The following is a 20,192-nucleotide window of genomic DNA, read 5'->3' as shown; positions in this document are numbered from 1 at the left end:
GTTGTCACCCTTGTCCCCCCATGGGCACCCCAGGGTGGCACCCACCGCCAGCCCTGTCCCCCCATGGGCACCCCAGGGTGGTGGCACCGCTGCCAGCCCCGTCCCCAAAGCCACTCCGGGGTGACAGCACCCACCACCAGCCCCAGGCCCCCCCCAGGGTGACAGCACCCACAGCCCCACCCCTACCCCTGTCCCCACGGGCACCCCAAGGTGCTGCCCCCCCCCCCACCCCGGCGCAGGGGGTCCCACGGCACCACAGCCCCTCTGTTCTCCCAGGGCGCTTTATTCTCCCGCCACGGGGGCACCCAGCGGGACCCCACGTGGGGCACGACCCCCCCCCTCCAACCCCAAACCGACCAACCCCGCCCCGCGCTGAGACCGGCCACAACTCAGTCCATGAATGAAAGGGGCATTGAGCAGCGCCAACCCCCCCCCGCGATTGGCGGGCCCTGAATTTGGGGTTAAATTTGGCCTTTTTGGGGGCTGGGAAGGCAGGCGGAGGCAGCGGCGCCTGGCGCGAGCGGCCGCTGGCCCCGTTCCAGCCGGGAGCAGCTGCTCCTCCGCTTACAAACCACGACCTTGACCCGTCCGGCAGCGCGTAAACAGCGCCGGGGGCGCGACGGTGGCCCCCCTGCCCCAACCGCAGCCCCCGGGGCCGGGGACACGGGACCCGCTTCGCTCTTACGCCACCGTCCCGGGCCTGGCTGGAGTGGGACAGAGGTGGCCCGGGGGGGGACAAAGGGAGCCGCTGCAGCCCCGCTGTGCCAAAGTCCCCTCAAAATGGCTGCCGGGCTTGGGGACGAGTCGCCGGTGCTGCCCCGGGGCAGCGGGGCTCGGGGACAAGGGCAGGGACGAGTCCCCAACGTGGCCAAGGGGCCGGGGGGCTCGGGGACGAGGACAGGGACGAGTCCCCGGTGCTGCCCCAGGGCAGTGGGGCTCGGGGACAAGGACAGGGACGAGTCCCCAACGTGGCCAAGGGGCCGGGGGGCTCGGGGACGAGGGCAGGGACGAGTCCCCGCCGCAGCCAAAGGACAAGGACGCTTTTTCGGACACATCCCTGACGCAGCCGAGGGGTCCCAGGGCTCCTGGCTGCCCCCCCAAACAGATCTGGGGGTCCCAGGGCTCCGAGCTGCCCCCCAAAACAGATCTGGGGGCTCCAGGGCTGCAGGTTTCCCCCCAAAACAGATCTGGGGGTCCCAGGGCGCCGAGCTGCCCCCCAAAACAGATCTGGGGGTCCTGGGGCTCCGAGCTGCCCCCCAAAACAGATCTGGGGGTCCCAGGGCTGCAGGTTTCCCCCCAAAAACAGATCTGGGGGTCCCAAGGCTCCGACCTGCCCCCCAAAACAGATCTGGGGGTCCCAGGGCTCCGAGCTGCCCCCCAAAACAGATCTGGGGGTCCCGGGGCTGCAGGTTTCCCCCCAAAACAGATCTGGGGGTCCCGGGGCTCCAAGCTGCCCCCCAAAACAGATCTGGGGGTCCCGGGGCTGCAGGTTTCCCCCCAAAACAGATCTGGGGGTCCCAGGGCTGCAGGTTTCCCCCCAAAAACAGATCTGGGGGTCCCAGGGCGCCGAGCTGCCCCCCAAAACAGATCTGGGGGTCCCGGGGCTCCGAGCTGCCCCCCAAAACACGTCCAGGGCCCCCCGCTGAGCCCCCCAGGTGCTGCCCAGCTCCAGTTCAGGATTGGGAGCAGCAAGGCCAAGGTCCGTCAAGAAAAATAACGGGGGCCCCAAGGGTCCGGGTAGCGTCCCCCCGGCGCAGGGGCCGCGGCCACCGTCTCTCCCCGCTCCTTCGGGGCCCCGAGCCGGTAAAAGCAGATAATAAAATAAATTAAAAAGCGCTCGGGGTCAGGGGGAGCACGGGGCACCGCTCCCTCGCGGGGGGTCCTCCCCTCAATTCACCAGCAGCGCGTTGTCCTGCAGAGGAGCCCTGCGGGGAGACGGCGCTCGCGGTAACGGGGGGAAATTCGAGGGATTTGGGGCAGGCGGCTTCGATTTTGGAAATAAGACGCAGCCGTAGCTCAAGGGAGACCCCCAGCATCCCAGAAACAAGCGGGGTGGGAAGCGGGGAGCGACGAGGGGACGCGGGGAGCCCGCGTAGCCCGGTTATACCCACGTGGAGGGGTCCCCACGGGCACAGAGCCATTTTGGGGTGCTGGCAAGACTCACCAGCGTGGAAAGGGGGCTGGAAATCACGATCCACGTGGGATCGGCCACGTCAGCAGCGAAAATAACCGTAAATCCTCCTCTCCCGGCACGCAGGAGGGAGCGGGGTGGATAACGGGGGGCTGCAGAGCGTATTGGGGCCCCTCCCCCCCCCCCCAGCACCGGCACCGCTCGCTCACCGCTCGCAGCAGCAGAAGATGGAGCAGGACGAGGCGCTGTCGCGACGGTATTTGCCCGATTTGGGGCTGTCCTTGCACTGGGCGATGTAGGCGTGGAGCTGGGAGACGGGCGCTTCGCCCTCGCATTGGTGCTGCGGGAAAAGGCGACGGGGACGTTGAATCCCTGCGGTGAGGGAAAACGGGATCCTCTCCCCCCCCCCCCAAAAAACCAAACCAAGCCGTGAAATTTTGCTTAAACGCCGAGGTCTGGCTTTACCTTGATGGTTTCGTAGGAGCCGGTGATGAGGGCGATGAAGAGGCTGAGGACCATGTAGATGAAGAGGCTGATGAAGGTGTACAGGTAGATCTGGCTGAAGAGCCACACCAAGTAGCTGTTCTGTTGCATCTCGGCGAAGGTAACGAACATATCATCCCCGTTGATGAGGGAGAAGAGGCACTCGGATACCATGGAAAGAGATCGGAACTGGGATGGGAGGTGACAAAAGGCTGGTAGGTGACCCAAGCCACTGTGTCACCCCTTCCGCCGCCGGGCTGGAAGCTCCCAGACGGGGAGCGAGCGCTCCCCGACGCCCTACGTGCCACCCCGATGGCGTTGCGCCACGAGGAGAGAGGCCACGGCGAAGAACGGCGCCGTATCTAACCCACGCTGCCAAAACGGCGACCGGCCCCGTACCCATCTCCTCCCAAATCCGGGCAGGGAATCACCCGGAGGTGGGTGAAGCCCACCCCAACCGCCGACGCGGAACGGCACCTTGACGTGGTACGGGCCCAGCACGATCCAACCGCAGAAGCAGTAGCCCAGGTAGATGACGGCCACGCAGCAGCAGAAGCGGATGACGTTGGGGAGGGCCACCCGTAGCGTGACGATGAGGATCTGGTGGGGGAAAACCAGTCGGGATTAACCCCCGTCTTCCGCCGAGGGTGACGGTTGAAGCACCCGGTGCGACCCCGAGGTCCCCGGCAGAGCAGGATGGGGACCCTGGGGATGCGCAGAAGCTGTAGGACCGACCCAAGCCTGCCCAGGCGCTCAGGACCAGGCTGGCATGGCCGTTCCCAACCCTGGGAATTGTCCCCTCGGCTCCTAGGTCACCTCCCCGGTGTCACTCACGTTGTACTTCTGGAAAAAGGTGAGGTAGCGAATGACCCCGACCCAGACCAGCAGCGTGGAGGTGCCCAGGAGGATGCTGCAGACGTCGTAGCTGGCGAAGTTCTGCAGGGACAGAGGCGTCACGGACCCGAGGCACGGCCAACGCCACCCTCGAAGTCCCCAACGCCGTCCCCAAAGTCCCCAACGACCCTCTGCACGTGCCACAAGCTCGCGGCGACTGAAATCCCGGTGCCACGAGCCCCGACGCAGCAGCCAGAGCTGCCACGCGCCCCGACGCCGTCCCCTGCCTGTCCCTTTGTTGCCAACTCCCTGTCCCAAAGGGAAAGGGGGACTCTGGGGTCCCACCCAGGCCAGGACCCCTCCTTGAACCCCTCAGGAGAGGCTGTTCGTGGCCAAACGGGAAGGCTTCCCCCCGCCACACGGCAACGTCCCCTCCCCGGAGCACGGGGACACCTGCGCCTGCAGCCCCCAGGAGCTACAAACCCCCCAGTTTCGCTCCTCCGGTGTCCCCCGTACCTTGGACTCGATACCGATCTTCATGATGGTTCCCAGCACGGTGAGGATGTCGCTGATCACCAGGAGGATGTACCAGCCGTTGAGGAACTCCATGCGGTCCGACAAACACACATTCTGGTTGTAACGGCGCTGGAAGAACCGGCTGAACTCCTGCGTGGGGAGAAAAAAACGATGTCCTTTACCCACCGCCCGGAGTTTCACCCGTCTCGGAGCACCCACAGCTTTAACCGAGCGTCCCCGTGGGGAAAGGGTCTCCTCGGAAAGCCGGCAGCGCCGAAATAGCGTCCCGGTGGCAGCTCTGTCCGGCCCCACCGGTTATACCGCAGAGGGAACTACGGTTCGCGCCGCTTGCCGCCGTCCCACCACTCACGTGCTGCAGCATCAGGCCCCGGATGATGGAGCGAGCGCAGAGGATGAAGGAGAGCGAGCAGACGAGGATGACGACGACGTCGAAGAACAGCCGGAAGGAGTTGTCGCCTGCAAGAGGCGCGGTGGCTCTTCTTAAGGAGGGGGCCAGCCACCCGGGAGCACCCTGAGCCCCCCCTTTGGCACCCAACTGGGGACAGATGCCACCTTTGTCACGCCCTCGTGGCTCCCACCTCGGCCGAAGACGCTGGGATCTTTGCACTCCTTGATGTCAGCCCGGTTGTCGAGGTGAATTTTCACCCGGCCGCTGTGCGCCTTGTTGTCGAACGTGATCTGGGGACGAACAGGGATGGTTACCGCCTGCAAAACCATCTGGCAGCTCCTCGCTGCCGGAACGCCGCCTGTAGCCGGTGGCTACGTGCCCACGTGGGCCGCCGTCACCCCCGCGCAACGCGACCGCATCACCCAGAGGTGGAGAACGCTGCCGACGCACTCACGGTGATGGTGAAGGTGTAGCAATCGGGGATCTCGTTGTTGATGATGGTTTGGATGTTGATGGCTTTCAACTTGAACTGGATGGTGACGTTGATGAGTCTGCGGGAGGGGACGGTCGTTAATTCTCCTCCTGGGGCTTCTCCGGGGTGTCTCAGCCCACTCGGACCCCTCCAAACCCCCAAAACACGGCGCCAAGAGTCCAACAACCGCCAGAGAGGGGGGTAAACACCTTCTTTGGGGGTGCGTACAGCCCCAGGACAGGGTGTTTCCAGCTCTAAAACTGCCAACGTGCCCCCAGCGGCGGTGAATTTGGTTTTGAAGGGGAGGTTGGACCCTCTGGAAGATGCTCCACCGCATCTCTCGGCGGCAGCGGCGCCTCTCTGCCCGGCACCGGCAAGAAGATGGGGCCTGCCCGCGCTGTTAACATGCCCACAACCGCGGGGGTTGGCAACGGGCCATCAAAACGTTGCAAAAAGCCGGCACAGGGTTTCGGGGAGGGGAAAACAACCCCCAAGGCGGATGTTGCAGGACAGTCGCGGCGCTTCGGGGCCGCCGAAGCCGGAAAGCAGCTGCTTTGTTGTGCAACCTCACCGGTTTCACGTCTCCCCCGGCACAAGGCTGGATTTGTTTCAATCCCGCGAGTTGGTTTTTCAAACCAAGCGGAGCTTTTGCATCTCGGCAACGCGAGGAATTCCCCGCGGCGGGGACCCCGTTCCACCTTCACCCGTACCCCGCGCCGATGGGACGTCCCCAACACCCCGGTTGCGGGGAAGGCGCCGGCAATTACTTGTGAAATTTGAGGGTGAAGTTCTTGTAGCTGCGGTCCAGCTCCGGGGGCAGAGGCTGCGGCTCCTCGGGATCCACTCCCAGGCAGTCTGCGGGGAGGGAGAAGCGCCTTCAGGGAAGCCCGAAGCCCCACGCGGATCCCTTGAACCCTTCTCAAGCCCAAAACGAGGAGCAAAAACCTCCCCGGGACCCAGCGGTGGCTGTGGGACAAGCGACCTCAGTCCCACCGTCCCCCAAAAACCCACCTGTGACAATTTTGGGGTCGATGTTGAAGGTGTCGTTGGCCGGATCGATGCGGCCTTTACGGTAGTATTGCTGGCACAGCATGAGGGCTGACCGGTTCCCTCCGCTCTCCCCCCGCACGTAGGCGTAGCGGCCGATGGTCTCGTTGGGAATGGCCAAGTACTGGAGAAGGAGACGCCCTCAGCGGCTGGATGCGGTCCCCGAGCCACCTCCGTGTCCCCAAAGCCACCTCCGTGGATCTCACCTTCTCCACGGCGTAAAACATGCGGTCGTAGAGGTCGCGTTGAGTGTAGACGGCGTAGGAATCGTCCGCCCCGTCCACGTAGTCCTTCAGGAAGAGGTGTTTGAAGGCGATGGTGTTCTCCTCCTTGAATGTCACCACCATCTGGTTGCTGAGCCCGAAGAGGATGAGCTGAGGGACAAAGGGGACCACGGTTAAATCCCTGCCCTGGCAGCTCCGTAAACACCGATGCCACGGCCCAAAATGCCGCCGTTACACCCCAAAACCGGTCGCAGGAGGCAAAATACCACCTCCCTACGTTTGGGTGACCCCAAGAAGACAACGGGCCAGCTAGCACGTCCCCGAGGTTGTCCCCAACTCCACCTGGTTGCCCCCAAACCTCTTAAAGTCGCCTGTTTTCCTGGAGCAAAGGTCCTCATCCGCCACAGACGGAGGGGAGGACGATCTTGGGGACACATGTGTCCCACCACAACACGGGGAGGACGATCTCCTCGGGGACACGCGCGTGTCCCACCACAACACGGGGAGGACGATCTTGGGGACACATGTGTCCCACCACAACACGGGGAGGACGATCTCCTCGGGGACACGCGCGTGTCCCACCACAACACGGGGAGGACGATCTTGGGGACACATGTGTCCCACCACAACACGGGGAGGACGATCTTGGGGACGCGCGTGTCCCACCACAACACGGGGAGGACGATCTCCTCGGGGACACGCGCGTGTCCAACCACAACACGGGGAGGACGATCTCCTCGGGGACATGCGTGTCCCACCACAACACGGGGAGGACGATCTCCTCGGGGACACGCGTGTCCCACCACAACACGGGGAGGACGATCTCCTCGGGGACACGCGCGTGTCCCACCACAACACGGGGAGGACGATCTTGGGGACGCGCGTGTCCCACCACAACACGGGGAGGACGATCTCCTCGGGGACACGCGCGTGTCCCACCACAACACGGGGAGGACGATCTCCTCGGGGACACGCGTGTCCCACCACAACACGGGGAGGACGATCTCCTCGGGGACACGCGCGTGTCCCACCACAACACGGGGAGGACGATCTTGGGGACGCGCGTGTCCCACCACAACACGGGGAGGACGATCTCCTCGGGGACACGCGTGTCCCACCACAACACGGGGAGGACGATCTCCTCGGGGACACGCGCGTGTCCCACCACAACACGGGGAGGACGATCTTGGGGACGCGCGTGTCCCACCACAACACGGGGAGGACGATCTCCTCGGGGACACGCGCGTGTCCCACCACAACACGGGGAGGACGATCTTGGGGACACATGTGTCCCACCACAACACGGGGAGGACGATCTTGGGGACGCGCGTGTCCCACCACAACACGGGGAGGACGATCTCCTCGGGGACACGCGTGTGTCCCACCACAACACGGGGAGGACGATCTCCTCGGGGACACGCGTGTCCCACCACAACACGGGCAGGACAATCTCCTCGGGGACACGCACGTGTCCCACCACAACACGGGGAGGACGATCTCCTCGGGGACACACCCGCCGCTCGTTAGCGGGACGAAGGCGCGGGTGGCTTTGGGTGACACCGCTCAAAGTCTTGGGTGGGGGGAAGGGCACCCAGGAGAAGACGGCAGCGCTGAGCTGGGAGCTGCTGCCCGTCAGGCAGGGTGCAGGCAGCCAGGCTGCGTTGTGCAGGCAGGAAAAGGGGGGGGGATCGAGGCCCCGGCGCCCCGATTTCCCTCGCCGGGAGGGGGACATCATGTGCCGGCGGTTTCCTCCGCGCCTCGTGACCGCAGCCCGGCAGCTCCCGAGGGATTTTCCACCCTGGGATGGCGCCTGGCACCCGGTGACACCCGGGGGGGGGGGGGTGGGGGTCCTTTCTGCCCCCCCGCTTTTTTGGGGGCACCCCGGCATCACCCGCTGCCAGAGACACTGGGACGTGCCAGCAGGGTAACCCCAACACCCCCCTCTCCCGGGGGACCTCTCCTGCGTCCCCCACTGTCCCCAAGCACCCCCAAGTGTCCCCAAATACTCAAGCCCCCCCCCCCCCCCCAATCCCCAGCACGACGTCCCCAGGCCTCGCTGGGGGTGTCCCCTCCTATGTCCCCATGGCCAGGGGCCACCTCAGAGGTCCCCTCCTGTCCTCAGAGCCCCCCCCCAGGGTGCCTGTGACATTGTCAACCCCCAATTTCTCATGTCCCGCTGTCCCCCTCAGTGCCACCCTGGTGTCCCCCTCCCCGCTGTCCCCATGTCCTAGGGGACCCCCTCCCCAGTGTCCCTGTGGCCAGTGCCCCCAGGCTCCTCTCCCCAGTGTCCCCATGTCCCAAGGTCACCCCTCTCCGGTGTCCCCATGTCCCAAGACTCCCCAGTGCCTCCCTCTCCGGTGTCCCCATGTCTCAGGGCCACCCCTCCTTGGTGTCCCCAGCTCCCAGGGCCACCCCTCCCCAGTGTTCCTGTTCCCCAGGGCCACCCATACCCCAAAGCCACCCCTCCCTGGTGTCCCCATGCCCCCTTCCCTGGTGTCCCCGTGTCCCAGGGCCTCCCAGGGCCTCCCTCCCTGGTGTCCCCATGTCCCAGGATCTCCCCCCAGTGTCCCCAGGTCCCAGGGCCACCCCTCCCTGGTGTCCCCGTGTCCCCCTCCCCAGTGTCCCCACGTCCCAGGGCCACCTCCGCGGTGTCCCCACGTCCCCGTGTCCCCCTCCCTGCTGTCCCCACGTCCCAGGGCCACCCCCCCGGTGTCCCCACGTCCCTGTGTCCCCCTCCCCAGCATCCCCGGGCCACCCCGCTGGTGTCCCCACGTCCCTGTGTCCCCCTCCCCAGTGTCCCCATGTCCCAGGGCCACCCCCTCAGTGTCCCCACATCCCCGTGTCCCCCTCCCCGGTGTCCCCACGTCCCCGTGTCCCCCTCCCCAGTGTCCCCATGTCCCAGGGCCACCCCCTCGGTGTCCCCATGTCCCCGTGTCCGCCTCCCTGCTGTCCCCACATCCCAGGGCCACCCCCTCGGTGTCCCCACATCCCCGTGTCCCCCTCCCCAGTGTCCCCACGTCCCAGGGCCACCTCCGCGGTGTTCCCACGTCCCCGTGTCCCCCTCCCCGCTGTCCCCACGTCCCAGAGCCACCCCCCCCTGTGTCCCCACGTCCCAGGGCCACCTCCGCGGTGTCCCCACGTCCCAGGGCCACCCCTCCGGTGTCCCCACGTCCCTGTGTCCCCCTCCCCGCTGTCCCCATGTCCCAGGGCCACCCTCCCCGGTGTCCCCACGTCCCCGTGTCCCCCTCCCCAGTGTCCCCACGTCCCTGGGCCACCCCCCCGTGTCCCCATATCCCCATGTCCCCCTCCCCAATGTCCCCGTGTCCCAGCGCCACCCCCTCCGTGTCCCCATGTCCCCCTCCCCAGTGTCCCCATGTCCCAGGGCCACGTCCCCGTGTCCCCACGTCCCCGTGTCCCCCTCCCCAGTGTCCCCACGTCCCTGGGCCACCCCCCCGTGTCCCCATATCCCCATGTCCCCCTCCCCAGTGTCCCCACGTCCCTGGGCCACCCCCCGTGTCCCCATATCCCCATGTCCCCCTCCCCAGTGTCCCCACGTCCCAGGGCCACCCCCCCGGAGTCCCCACGTCCCCACGTCCCCCTCCCCGCTGTCCCCACGTCCCAGGGCCACCCATACCCCAAGCCCCCCCCCGCTGTCCCGGCCCCCCCCTCCCCGTTGTCCCCGTACCTGGACGGTGACCAGCAGGATCTTGGCCAGTTGTAGCCCCAATTTAACGGGCCGCCTCCCCCGGGCCCGGTATTTATCGCAAGGACTCATAAAGAAATACTTCAGGCGACGGCGCAATTCTTCTTCCTCCGCCACCACCGGAGACTCCGTCGTGCCGTAACCGGGGCCGCGGCCTAGCAGCCGCTCCGTTTCTGAGGAGAAACGGCCGTTAACGGGCGGGTACCGGAGGCTTCCACCGGGGAGGGCGGCGGGGAGGGCGGGGGGGGGCGGCGAGGGCCGGTACCGGCCCTCGCCGCCCCCCCCACGCCCTCCCCGCCGCCCCGGTTCCCCCCCCCCCCCCCGGTTGCCGCTCACCGGAGGGGGCCGCCATGGCGCCGGCGCGCAGCGGCTTCAGCCGCCCCTCTTCACGTGACCGGAAGGCACCGCCGGAGCTCCGCGACCAGAGCGGCGTAGCCACGCCCACCTGTTGATCAGAACGCGGTGGCCACGCCCACTGCCTGCGCGAGGCTCCGCCCACTCGCCGGCGAGGCTCCGCCCACCCGCGCTCCCCTGCCTGGGGACATGGGGACATGGTGGGACGTGGCCATGGGTGGGGACATGGGGACATGGGTGGGGACATGGGGACATGGGGGGGCGTGGCCGCGGGTGGGGACATGGGGACATGGCCATGGATGGGGACATGGCCATGGATGGGGACATGGGGACATGGATGGGGACATGGGGCATGGGGGGATGTGGCCATGGATGGGGACATGGGGACATGGATGGGGACATGGGGCATGGGGGGATGTGGCCATGGATGGGGACATGGCCATGGATGGGGACATGGGGCATGGGGGGATGTGGCCATGGATGGGGACATGGGGACGTGGATGGGGACATGGGGACATGGGGGGGCGTGGCCGTGGGTGGGGACATGGGGACATGGCCATGGATGGGGACGTGGCCATGGATGGGGACATGGGGACGTGGATGGGGACATGGGGACATGGGTGGGGACATGGGGACATGGGGGGGCGTGGCCGTGGGTGGGGACATGGGGACATGGCCATGGATGGGGACATGGCCATGGATGGGGACATGGGGACGTGGCAATGGATGGGGACATGGCCATGGATGGGGACATGGGGACATGGATGGGGACACGGGGCATGGGGGGACGTGGTCATGGATGGGGACATGGGGGGATGTGGTCATGGATGGGTACATGGTCATGGATGGGGACATGGGGACATGGGTGGGGACATGGGGACATGGGGGGGCGTGGCCGCAGGTGGGGACATGGGGACATGGCCATGGATGGGGACATGGGGACGTGGCAATGGATGGGGACATGGCCATGGATGGGGACATGGGGACATGGATGGGGACATGGGGCATGGGGGGATGTGGCCATGGATGGGGACATGGGGACATGGATGGGGACATGGGGACATGGATGGAGACATGGGGCATGGGGGGATGTGGCCATGGATGGGGACATGGGGGGACATGGCCATGGGTGGGGACATGAGGACATGGGGGGACGTGGCCATGTATGGGGACATGGGGACATGAATGGGGACATGGGGCATGGGGGGACATGGCCATGGATGGGGACATGGTCACAGATGGGGACATAGGGACATAGATGGGGACACGGGGACATGGATGGGGACATGGCCCATGGGGGGACACGGCCATGGGTGGGGACATGGGGACATGGGGGGACGTGGCCATGAGTGGGGACATGGGGACATGGATGGGGACACAGGGACATGGGTGGGGACATAGGGACATGGGGACATGGATGGGGACATGGGGCATGGGGGGACGTGGCCATGGATGGGGATATGGCCATGGATGGGGACATGTGGCCCAGGGGACATGTCCATGACAGGACAGGGACGTGTGGCATGCGGGGACGTGGCCATGGATGGGGACATGTGGCATGGGGTGACACATCCATGAATGGTGACACGTGGCATGGAGGGACACGTCCATGCCAGGTCAGGGACAGGCGACATGGGTGGGACATGTCCATGACAGATCAGTGACACGTGGCCCAGGAGGACACATCCATGCCAGGATGGTGACACGTGGCACGGAGGGACATGTCCGTGCCATGAGGTGGCACGTGATCAAGGAGGTCACATCACCACCACCCCACCCCGTCCCCCGCCGCGCCACCAGGACACCGTCCCCTCCGTGCCGCCATTTATTCACCGCTCCTCCCTCGGGTGGGATGGCCACCGCGCAGGGCGTCCCCCGTGTCCCCGTGTCCCTCAGGCCACCTCCGGCAGCGGCTCCAGCAGCAGCCAGAGCCCGTCCTCAGCGCGGAGGATGAGCTCGGTCTTGCGGCGCGGTGGCCGCCCCGCGTCCAGCCGGATGGTGAAGCGTGCCAGCGTCAACGCCGCCACCACCTTCAGCTCGGCCATGGCAAAGCTCTGCCCGATGCAGTTCCTGCCACCATGTCCCCCTCTGTCACCTCCATGGGGGGGACGCAGGGGACAGCAGACCCCCCCCCCCATCTGGGTGGTGGAGCAGATGGTGGAACCTCCTCGAAACGTAGGGATGGCGTTGTCCCCGTCACACCCAGACGTCACGGCTGGGGGACAACCACCCCGCCTTGAACCCAACCAGGCTGGGGGGGTGACACGTGGGGACACTCGTGTCCCCACCGTGGCTTACCTGGGACCGGCGGAGAAGGGGATGAAGGCCAACGGGGACCGTCCCTGGCTGTTCTCCGGGCTGAACCTCAGTGGGTTGTAGACCTGGAGTGACACGGACACCGTCACGCCTTGGGGACATGGTTGTCCCTCCCCATGGTGACGGGGACATCCCGCTGTCCCATGGTGATGCCACCAGGGCCAAGTGGCTCTACCTGGGGCTCGGGCCAGATGTCCGGGTTGTGGTGGGTCCCGTAGATGCTCAGCAAGCAGATGATCCCTGGTGAGATGGAAACGGACACCTTAGGGACAGGGGACAAGGAGGGACGGTGACATTGGGGACAGCTTGCGCCCCGGGCAAGCCGTACCCTTGGGGATGACGCGTCCGTCACGCAGGGCGATGTCCTCGGTGCAGCGCCGGGACACGGCGGTGACAGGGGGATGCAGGCGGAGGCTCTCCTTGATGCACATGGTGGTGAAGGGCAGGTGGGACAGGTCCTCCCTGGGGGCGAGGGATGGTGGCACCGGCGTCCCCAAGCCGGGTGGCCGGGGGATGACACCGGGGACGTCTCACCATTCGATCTCCTCCACGTCCCTGCCCTTGAGGAGCTGGCGGACCTCCTGGCGGCACCGCTCCTGGTAGTGGGGGTGGCGGGCCAGGTTGTAGAGCAGCCACGCCAAGCCGCTGGCCGTCGTGTCGTGGCCTGCAGGGACGAGGGGTGAGCGAGGGGACATGTGAGTCCCCTCCCTCTGATGGCACCTGGTGGCTTCCCCTCACCCTCGAACATGAAGGTGTCAGCCTCGGCCGAGATGTCCTCATCTGACAGGGTGTTGCCGTCCTCGTCCTGCAAGGGTGAGCGTGGCAGCCAAGGGGCCACCAGTCTATGGCCAACCCTCCCCATGGCCACCACAGTTCCCCTGTGGCCACCATCTCCCTGTGGCCACCACCATCTCCCTATGGCCACCACCCTATGGCCAACCTTCCCCATGGCCACCACCATTCCCTTGATCACTACCATCCCCCTATGGCCAACCTTCCCCATGGCCACCACCATCCTCTTGGCCACCACCAGGCCGCTATGGCCACCACCCTGTGGATAACGTTCCCCATGGCCATCACCATCCCCTTGGCCACCACCAAGCCGCTATGGCCACCACCCTACGGCCAACCTTCCCCATGGCCATCACCATTCCCTTGGCCACCACCGTGCTGCTATGGCCACCAACCTATGGCCAACCTTCCCCATGGCCACCAGCATTCCCTTGGCCACCACCATGCCACTAGGGCCACCACCCTACGGCCAACCTTCCCCATGGCCACCACCATTCCCTTGATCACTACCATCCCCCTGTGGCCAACCTTCCCCATGGCCACCACCATCCTCTTGGCCACCACCAGGCCGCTATGGCCACCACCCTGTGGGTAACGTTCCCCATGGCCACCACCATCCTCTTGGCCACCACCAAGCCGCTATGGCCACCACCCTACGGCCAACCTTCCCCATGGCCACCAGCATTCCCTTGGCCACCACCATGCCACTAGGGCCACCACCCTACGGCCAACTTCCCCATGGCCATCACCATTCCCTTGGCCACCACCAGACCACTATGGCCAACCCTACCCACGGCCACACCATCTCACCCCGGCGCTACCTTAGCGAGCAGGAGAAGGTCAATGAAGTCCATGCTCTGTCCCTGGTGGCTCTCCAGCCAGGCCTGGTGGCCAAGGCGGTCGAGGGCCTGGCGCCGGCGCTGCACCACAGCGGCGGTGAAGCTGTGCACGGTGGCGCAGGCTCGGGCGAAGCGGCGCCCGTCGGCCGAGAGGCGGTAGAGCCACGTTGGGTGATGGAGCAGGCGGTGATGGCGTCTCACCACCAAGGTGCTCAGCTCCAGGATGGCCTTGATGTACTCGCTGGGCTGCCTGTGGGGCACCGGGGACGGCCACCGTGGGCCACCGTGGGCCACCAGGGACAGCCATCCCCGTGGCCATGGTGATGGGTGCAAAGACCAGGGGGGACCCCAGTTGGGGACAAAACCAGGCCAAGGAGGGACCCCAATGGGTGCAAAGCCCAGGGGGGACCCCAGAAGAGGACCCCAGTTGGGGTAGGGGGACTCAGGGGGGGACAGTGTTGCGATGGTGGGGACCTTGATGGGTGCAAAACCCAGGGGGGACCCCAGCTGGGGACAAAACCAGGGCAGGGGACCCCAGTTGGGGACCGAGCCAGGGCAGGGGACCCCAGCTGGGGACAAAACCAGGCCAAGGAGGGACCCCAATGGGTGCAAAGCCCAGGGGGGACCCCAGAAGGGGACCCCAGTTGGGGTGGGGGGTACCCAGGGGGGGACAGTGTCGGGATGGTGGGGACCTTGATGGGTGCAAAACCCAGGGGGGACCCCAGCTGGGGACCAAACCAGGCCAAGGAGGGACCCCAATGGGTGCAAAGCCCAGGGGGGACCCCAGTTGGGGACCGAGCCAGGGCAGGGGGGACCCCAGGAGGGGACAGAGGTGGGGTAAGGGGTGCCCCTTGTGGGGGGACCCCGGGCAGGGGGGACGGGGACGGCGCTGGGGACAGGGTGACGCTCACTCCTGGCAGCGGCTCTCGTGGCTGAAGATGCATTTCTGGAGGGTGTCCAGGGTGAGGAGGCTGAGCGGCTCCAGCACCTCCAGCCCCAGTGGGCCCCCCGCTGCCTGCGCCGCTGCCCGCCACTTGGCCTGCAGGCAGGGGTGGGGGCTGGGTGCGGGTCCGGGGCTGGGGGCAGGCTGGGGGCTGGGGATCGGGAGTTGGGTGCAGGGCTGGGTCAGGGATTGGGGTGCGGGTGCAGGACAGGGCTCTGGGTGCAGGTTGGGGTCCGGGTGCAGGCAGGGGGTGCAGGACAGGGGTCTGGGTGCAGGCAGGAGGTGCAGGACAGGGGTCTGGGTGCAGATTGGGGTCTGGGTGCAGGCAGGGGGTGCAGGACAGGGGTCTGGGTGCAGGGAAGGGGTCCAGGTGCAGGCAGCGGGTGCAGGACGGGGCTCTGGGTGCAGGTTGGGGTCCGGGTGCACGCAGGGGGTGCAGGACAGGGGTCTGGGTGCAGGCAGGGGGTGCAGGACAGGGGTCTGGGTGCAGGTCGGGGTCTGGGTGCAGGTTGGGGTCTGGGTGCAGGCAGCGGGTGCAGGACAGGCTCAGGGTGCAGGTCCAGGTGCAGGCAGCGGGTGCAGGACAGGCTCAGGGTGCAGGTCCGGGTGCAGGCAGCGGGTGCAGGACAGGCTCAGGGTGCAGGTCTGGGTGCAGGCAGCGGGTGCAGGTTGGGGTCTGGGTGCAGGCAGCGGGTGCAGGCAGCGGGTGCAGGACAGGCTCGAGGTGCAGGTCTGGGTGCAGGCAGCGGGTGCAGGACAGGCTCGAGGTGCAGGTCCGGGTGCAGGCAGCGGGTGCAGGACAGGCTCGAGGTGCAGGTCCGGGTGCAGGCAGCGGGTGCAGGTTGGGGTCTGGGTGCAGGCAGCGGGTGCAGGACAGGCTCGAGGTGCAGGTCCGGGTGCAGGCAGCGGGTGCAGGACAGGCTCAGGGTGCAGGTCCGGGTGCAGGCAGCGGGTGCAGGACAGGCTCGAGGTGCAGGTCTGGGTGCAGGCAGTGGGTGCAGGTTGGGGTCTGGGTGCAGGCAGCGGGTGCTCACGTGCATGATGTGGGTGCTCTGGTTGAAGACGCCCACGTAGGACTTGAGGATGTCCCAGTGGAAGGCGGGCGTCAGCAGGCGCCGGTGCCGAGCCCACTTCTGCCCGCGGCTCAGCAGCAGCCCGTCCCCTGCGGCGGGACACCCGGCTCCATCCGTGGGGCACCCATGGGTGCTGCCCCACCCATCCCGCCACCCCCGAGCACCCACTCACCCAGCCAGGGCTTGAGGAAGCCATAGAAGAGCTGGTCCTTGGGGGCAATGAAGGCTGCGAGAGAGGGGAGCGGGGGCTGGTGAGGGGTGCCACCAGGGTGGGTGGCACCAGGTCCCCTCAGGGGCTTGCAAGGAGGGTGGGGTCCCTAGGGAGAGGGGACCCCCCCGTCTGCACCCATAACCACCACGGGATGGGGCTTTGGGTACAACCAGGCCACCGGGCTGGCCATGGGTGACACCTCTGGGTGGCCCTGGGGACCCTCAAGGACAGGCTGGTGGCCACCGTTGAATAGATGTTGAAGCACTCAGTGGGCTGGCCATGGGTGACACCTTTGGGTGGCCCTGGGGACCCTCAAGGACAGGCTGGTGGCCACCATGGAGTGGCATCTGGGCTGGTCATGGGTGACACCTCTGGGTGGCCCTGGGGACCCTCAAGGACAGGCTGGTGGCCACCGTTGAATAGATGTTGAAGCACTCAGTGGGCTGGCCATGGGTGACACCTTTGGGTGGCCCTGGGGACCCTCAAGGACAGGTTGGTGGCCACCATGGCATGGGCATTTGGGCACTGACTTGGGCCAGCCAAGGGCGACTTCTTGGGGTTGGGTTGGTGGCCACCACAAGATGGGTGCCTGGGCATGGCCAGGTCACCAGGCCAGCTACAGTGATACATCTGGGTGGCCCTGGGGACCCTCAAGGACAGGTTGGTGGCCACCATGGGGTGGCATTTGGGCTGGTCATGGGTGACACCTCTGGGTGGCCCTAGGGACCCTCAAGGACAAGTTGGTGGCCACTGTTGGATAGATGTTGAAGCACTCAGTGGGCTGGCCATGGGTGACACCTCTGGGTGGCCCTGGGGACCCTCAAGGACAGGTTGGTGGCCACCGTTGGATAGATGTTGAAGCACTCAGTGGGCTGGCCATGGGTGACACCTTTGGGTGGCCCTGGGGACCCTCAAGGGCAGGTTGGTGGCCACCGTTGGATAGATGTTGAAGCACTCAGTGGGCTGGCCATGGGTGACTTCTTGGGGTTGGGTTGGTGGCCACCACAAGATGGGTGCCTGGGCATGGCCAGGTCACCAGGCCAGACACGGTGACACCCTGGGTGGCCCCGGGGACCCTCGGGGCTGGGTTGGGGACCCTGGTGTCCTACCTGAGGCCAGGAAGATGGGGCGCAGGGTGTCGGGGTGGAAGAGGCGTAGGATGGGCAGCCACGGCGAGAGCCACCAGAGGCAACCGTGCCGGTACTGTGCCACCAGCTCGTCCACCTGCTGCAGTCCCTCCTCCGTGCTCTTCCCCTGCGCCACGGGGCACCGCAGGGCTCGGTGACAGGTTTGGGGACACCCTTGTCCCCAGGGGTCATGGCCAGCCTTGGGGACGTGCTTGTCTCCAGCTCGTGGCCAGATTTGGGGATGGTCTCAGCTTGGGTTCGTGGATGGGCTTGGGGACACTCAGAGCTCATGTGCCACCACCCTGTCCCCGTCACCCCGCAGGTGCCACCACCCTGTCCCCACTGCCTCCCATCCTGGATGCCACCACCCTGTCCCTGCCACCCCCCCAGTGCCACCACCCTGTCCCTGCTGTCCTCCCAGCTGCCACCACCCTGTCCCTGCCACCCCCCAGGTGTCACCACCCTGTCCCTGCTGTTCCCCCACCAGTGCCACCACCCTGCCCCTGCCATCTCCCCAGCTGCCACCACTCTGTCCCCACTGTCCCCCCCAGGTGCCACCACCCTGTCCCTGCTGTCCTCCCAGCTGCCACCACCCTGTCCCTGCCACCCCCCCGTGCCACCACCCTGTTCCCCACTGCTCCCCCCCAGTGCCACCACCCTGTCCCTGCCACCCCCCCAGTGCCACCACCCTGTCCCCACTGCTCCCCCCCAGTGCCACCACCCTGTCCCTGCCACCCCCCAGTGCCACCACCCTGTCCCCACTGCTCCCCCCCCAGTGCCACCCCCCTGCCCCTGCCATCTCCCCAGCTGCCACCACTCTGTCCCCACTGTCCCTCCCAGTGCCACCACCCTGTCCCTGCCACCCCCCAGGTGCCACCCCCCTGCCCCTGCCACCCCCCAGCTGCCACCACCCTGTCCCTGCTGTCCCCCCACCAGTGCCACCCCCCTGCCCCTGCCATCTCCCCAGCTGCCACCACTCTGTCCCCACTGTCCCCCCCAGGTGCCACCACCCTGTCCCTGCTGTCCTCCCAGCTGCCACCACCCTGCCTCTGCTGTCCCCCCATCCAAGGTGTCACCACCCTGTCCCTGCCGTCCCCCCCAGTGCCACCAGTGTGTCCCTGTCACCCCCCCAGCTGCCACCACCCTGTCCTTGCTTTCCCCCCCCAAGATGCCACCACCCTGTCCCTGCTGTCTCCCATCCTGGGTGCCACCACCCTGCCCCTGCCACCCCCCAGCTGCCACCACCCTGTCCCTGCTGTGTCCCCCCAAGATGCCACCACCCTGTCCCTGCTGTCTCCCATCCTGGGTGCCACCACCCTGCCCCTGCCACCCCCCAGCTGCCACCACCCTGTCCCTGCTGTGTCCCCCCAGTTGCCACCACCCTGTCCCTGCTGTCCCCCCCCCAGTGCCACCACCCTGCCCCTGCCACCCCTCGGCTGCCACCACCCTGTCCCCCCGCTGTCCCCTCACCAAGCCGGTGTGACCCAGCAGCCAGTTGCGCCATGGTGGCCGGGGAAAACAGCGCAGTCGGTGGCAGGTGGCCCGGAAGCGAGTGACAGTGACCGCGGCGTCCCAAAGCCACCGCAGCAGCAGGGCCAGGAGCAGGGTGCCGATGGCCACCGCGCCCAGGGGACCCAGCGCCCAGGCCACCGCCATGGCACCCGCGCCGTGGGGACAGGGCAAAGGTCGGGCGGCGGGGTGGGCACGGCGCGGCGATGTCACGTGTCCCGCACCCGGTGTCATCGTGCGCATCCTGGTGGCTTTGTTGTGACGCCTGTCATGGTGGCGTTGTCGCCCCAGGCGTGTGCTGGTGGCACCGTCCCCCCACGCGTCTCCCGGTGGCTTCATGCCCTGATGTGTCCTGGTGGCACCGTCCGCACACGCGTGTCCTGGTGGCATCGTCCCTTGATGTGTCCTGGTGGCATCGTCCCCTCACGCGTGTCCTGGTGGCTTCATGCCCTCATGTGTCCTGGTGGCACCGTCCCCCCACGCGTGTCCTGGTGGCATCGTCCCTTGATGTGTCCTGGTGGCATCGTCCCCCCATGCGTGTCCTGGTGGCTTCATGCCCTGACACATGTCCTGGTGGCACCGTCCGCACACGCGTGTCCTGGTGGCTTCATGCCCTGACACATGTCCTGGTGGCACCGTCCACACACGCGTGTCCTGGTGGCTTCATGCCCTGACACGTGTCCTGGTGGCACCGTCCCCCCACACATGTCCTGGTGGCTTCATCCCTTGATGTGTCCCGGTGGCACCGTCCCCCCACGCGTGTCCTGGTGGCTTCATGCCCTGACACATGTCCTGGTGGCACCGTCCGCACACACATGTCCTGGTGGCTTCATCCCTTGATGTGTCCTGGTGGCATTGTCCCCACACGCGTGTCCTGGTGGCTTCATGCCCTGACACATGTCCTGGTGGCACCGTCCCCCCACGCGTGTCCTGGTGGCTTCATCCCTTGATGTGTCCTGGTGGCACCGTCCCCCCACGCGTGTCCTGGTGGCTTCATGCCCTGACACATGTCCAGGTGGCACCATCCGCACACGCGTGTCCTGGTGGCATCATCCCTTGATCTGTCCTGGTGGCATCGTCCCCTCACGCGTGTCCTGGTGGCTTCATGCCCTGACACGTGTCCTGGTGGCACCGTCCCCCCACGCGTGTCCTGGTGGCATGTACGCACACACGCACCCTGCCCCGTGCGCACGCGCACACGTGTATGTA

The 20,192-nt window shown here is 66.8% G+C and overlaps 2 protein-coding genes across 2 annotated transcripts; both read right to left on the bottom strand.

The window, feature by feature from the left end:
* Positions 1–352: 352 nt before the first annotated feature.
* MCOLN1 (mucolipin TRP cation channel 1) lies at positions 353–10,225 on the bottom strand. Its single transcript, XM_082334157.1, has 14 exons — positions 10,156–10,225; positions 9,802–9,992; positions 6,099–6,266; positions 5,857–6,016; positions 5,613–5,700; positions 4,828–4,924; positions 4,564–4,663; positions 4,335–4,441; positions 3,965–4,114; positions 3,449–3,550; positions 3,092–3,214; positions 2,597–2,803; positions 2,341–2,471; positions 353–1,925 (listed from the first exon to the last, which is right to left on the bottom strand). The coding sequence occupies exons 1-14, from the start codon at positions 10,169–10,171 to the stop codon at positions 1,889–1,891; spliced, it is 1,677 nt and encodes a 558-aa protein (XP_082190283.1). The 5' UTR covers positions 10,172–10,225; the 3' UTR covers positions 353–1,888.
* A 1,772-nt stretch (positions 10,226–11,997) lies between these two features.
* Positions 11,998–19,160, bottom strand: CYP4F22 (cytochrome P450 family 4 subfamily F member 22). The gene is made up of 12 exons (XM_082334098.1): positions 18,945–19,160; positions 17,457–17,601; positions 16,309–16,362; positions 16,098–16,225; positions 15,032–15,159; positions 14,103–14,370; positions 13,228–13,294; positions 13,024–13,153; positions 12,818–12,951; positions 12,665–12,729; positions 12,472–12,554; positions 11,998–12,243 (listed from the first exon to the last, which is right to left on the bottom strand). Exons 1-12 carry the CDS (start codon positions 19,128–19,130, stop codon positions 12,066–12,068), a joined length of 1,566 nt encoding a protein of 521 aa, XP_082190224.1. The 5' UTR covers positions 19,131–19,160; the 3' UTR covers positions 11,998–12,065.
* Between the last annotated feature and the right edge of the window lie 1,032 nt (positions 19,161–20,192).

This window comes from Platalea leucorodia (genome assembly GCF_965183815.1).
Source record: "Platalea leucorodia genome assembly, chromosome: 29".
NCBI lineage: Eukaryota > Metazoa > Chordata > Aves > Pelecaniformes > Threskiornithidae > Platalea > Platalea leucorodia.
This window is presented reverse-complemented; position numbering and strand designations above follow the sequence as displayed.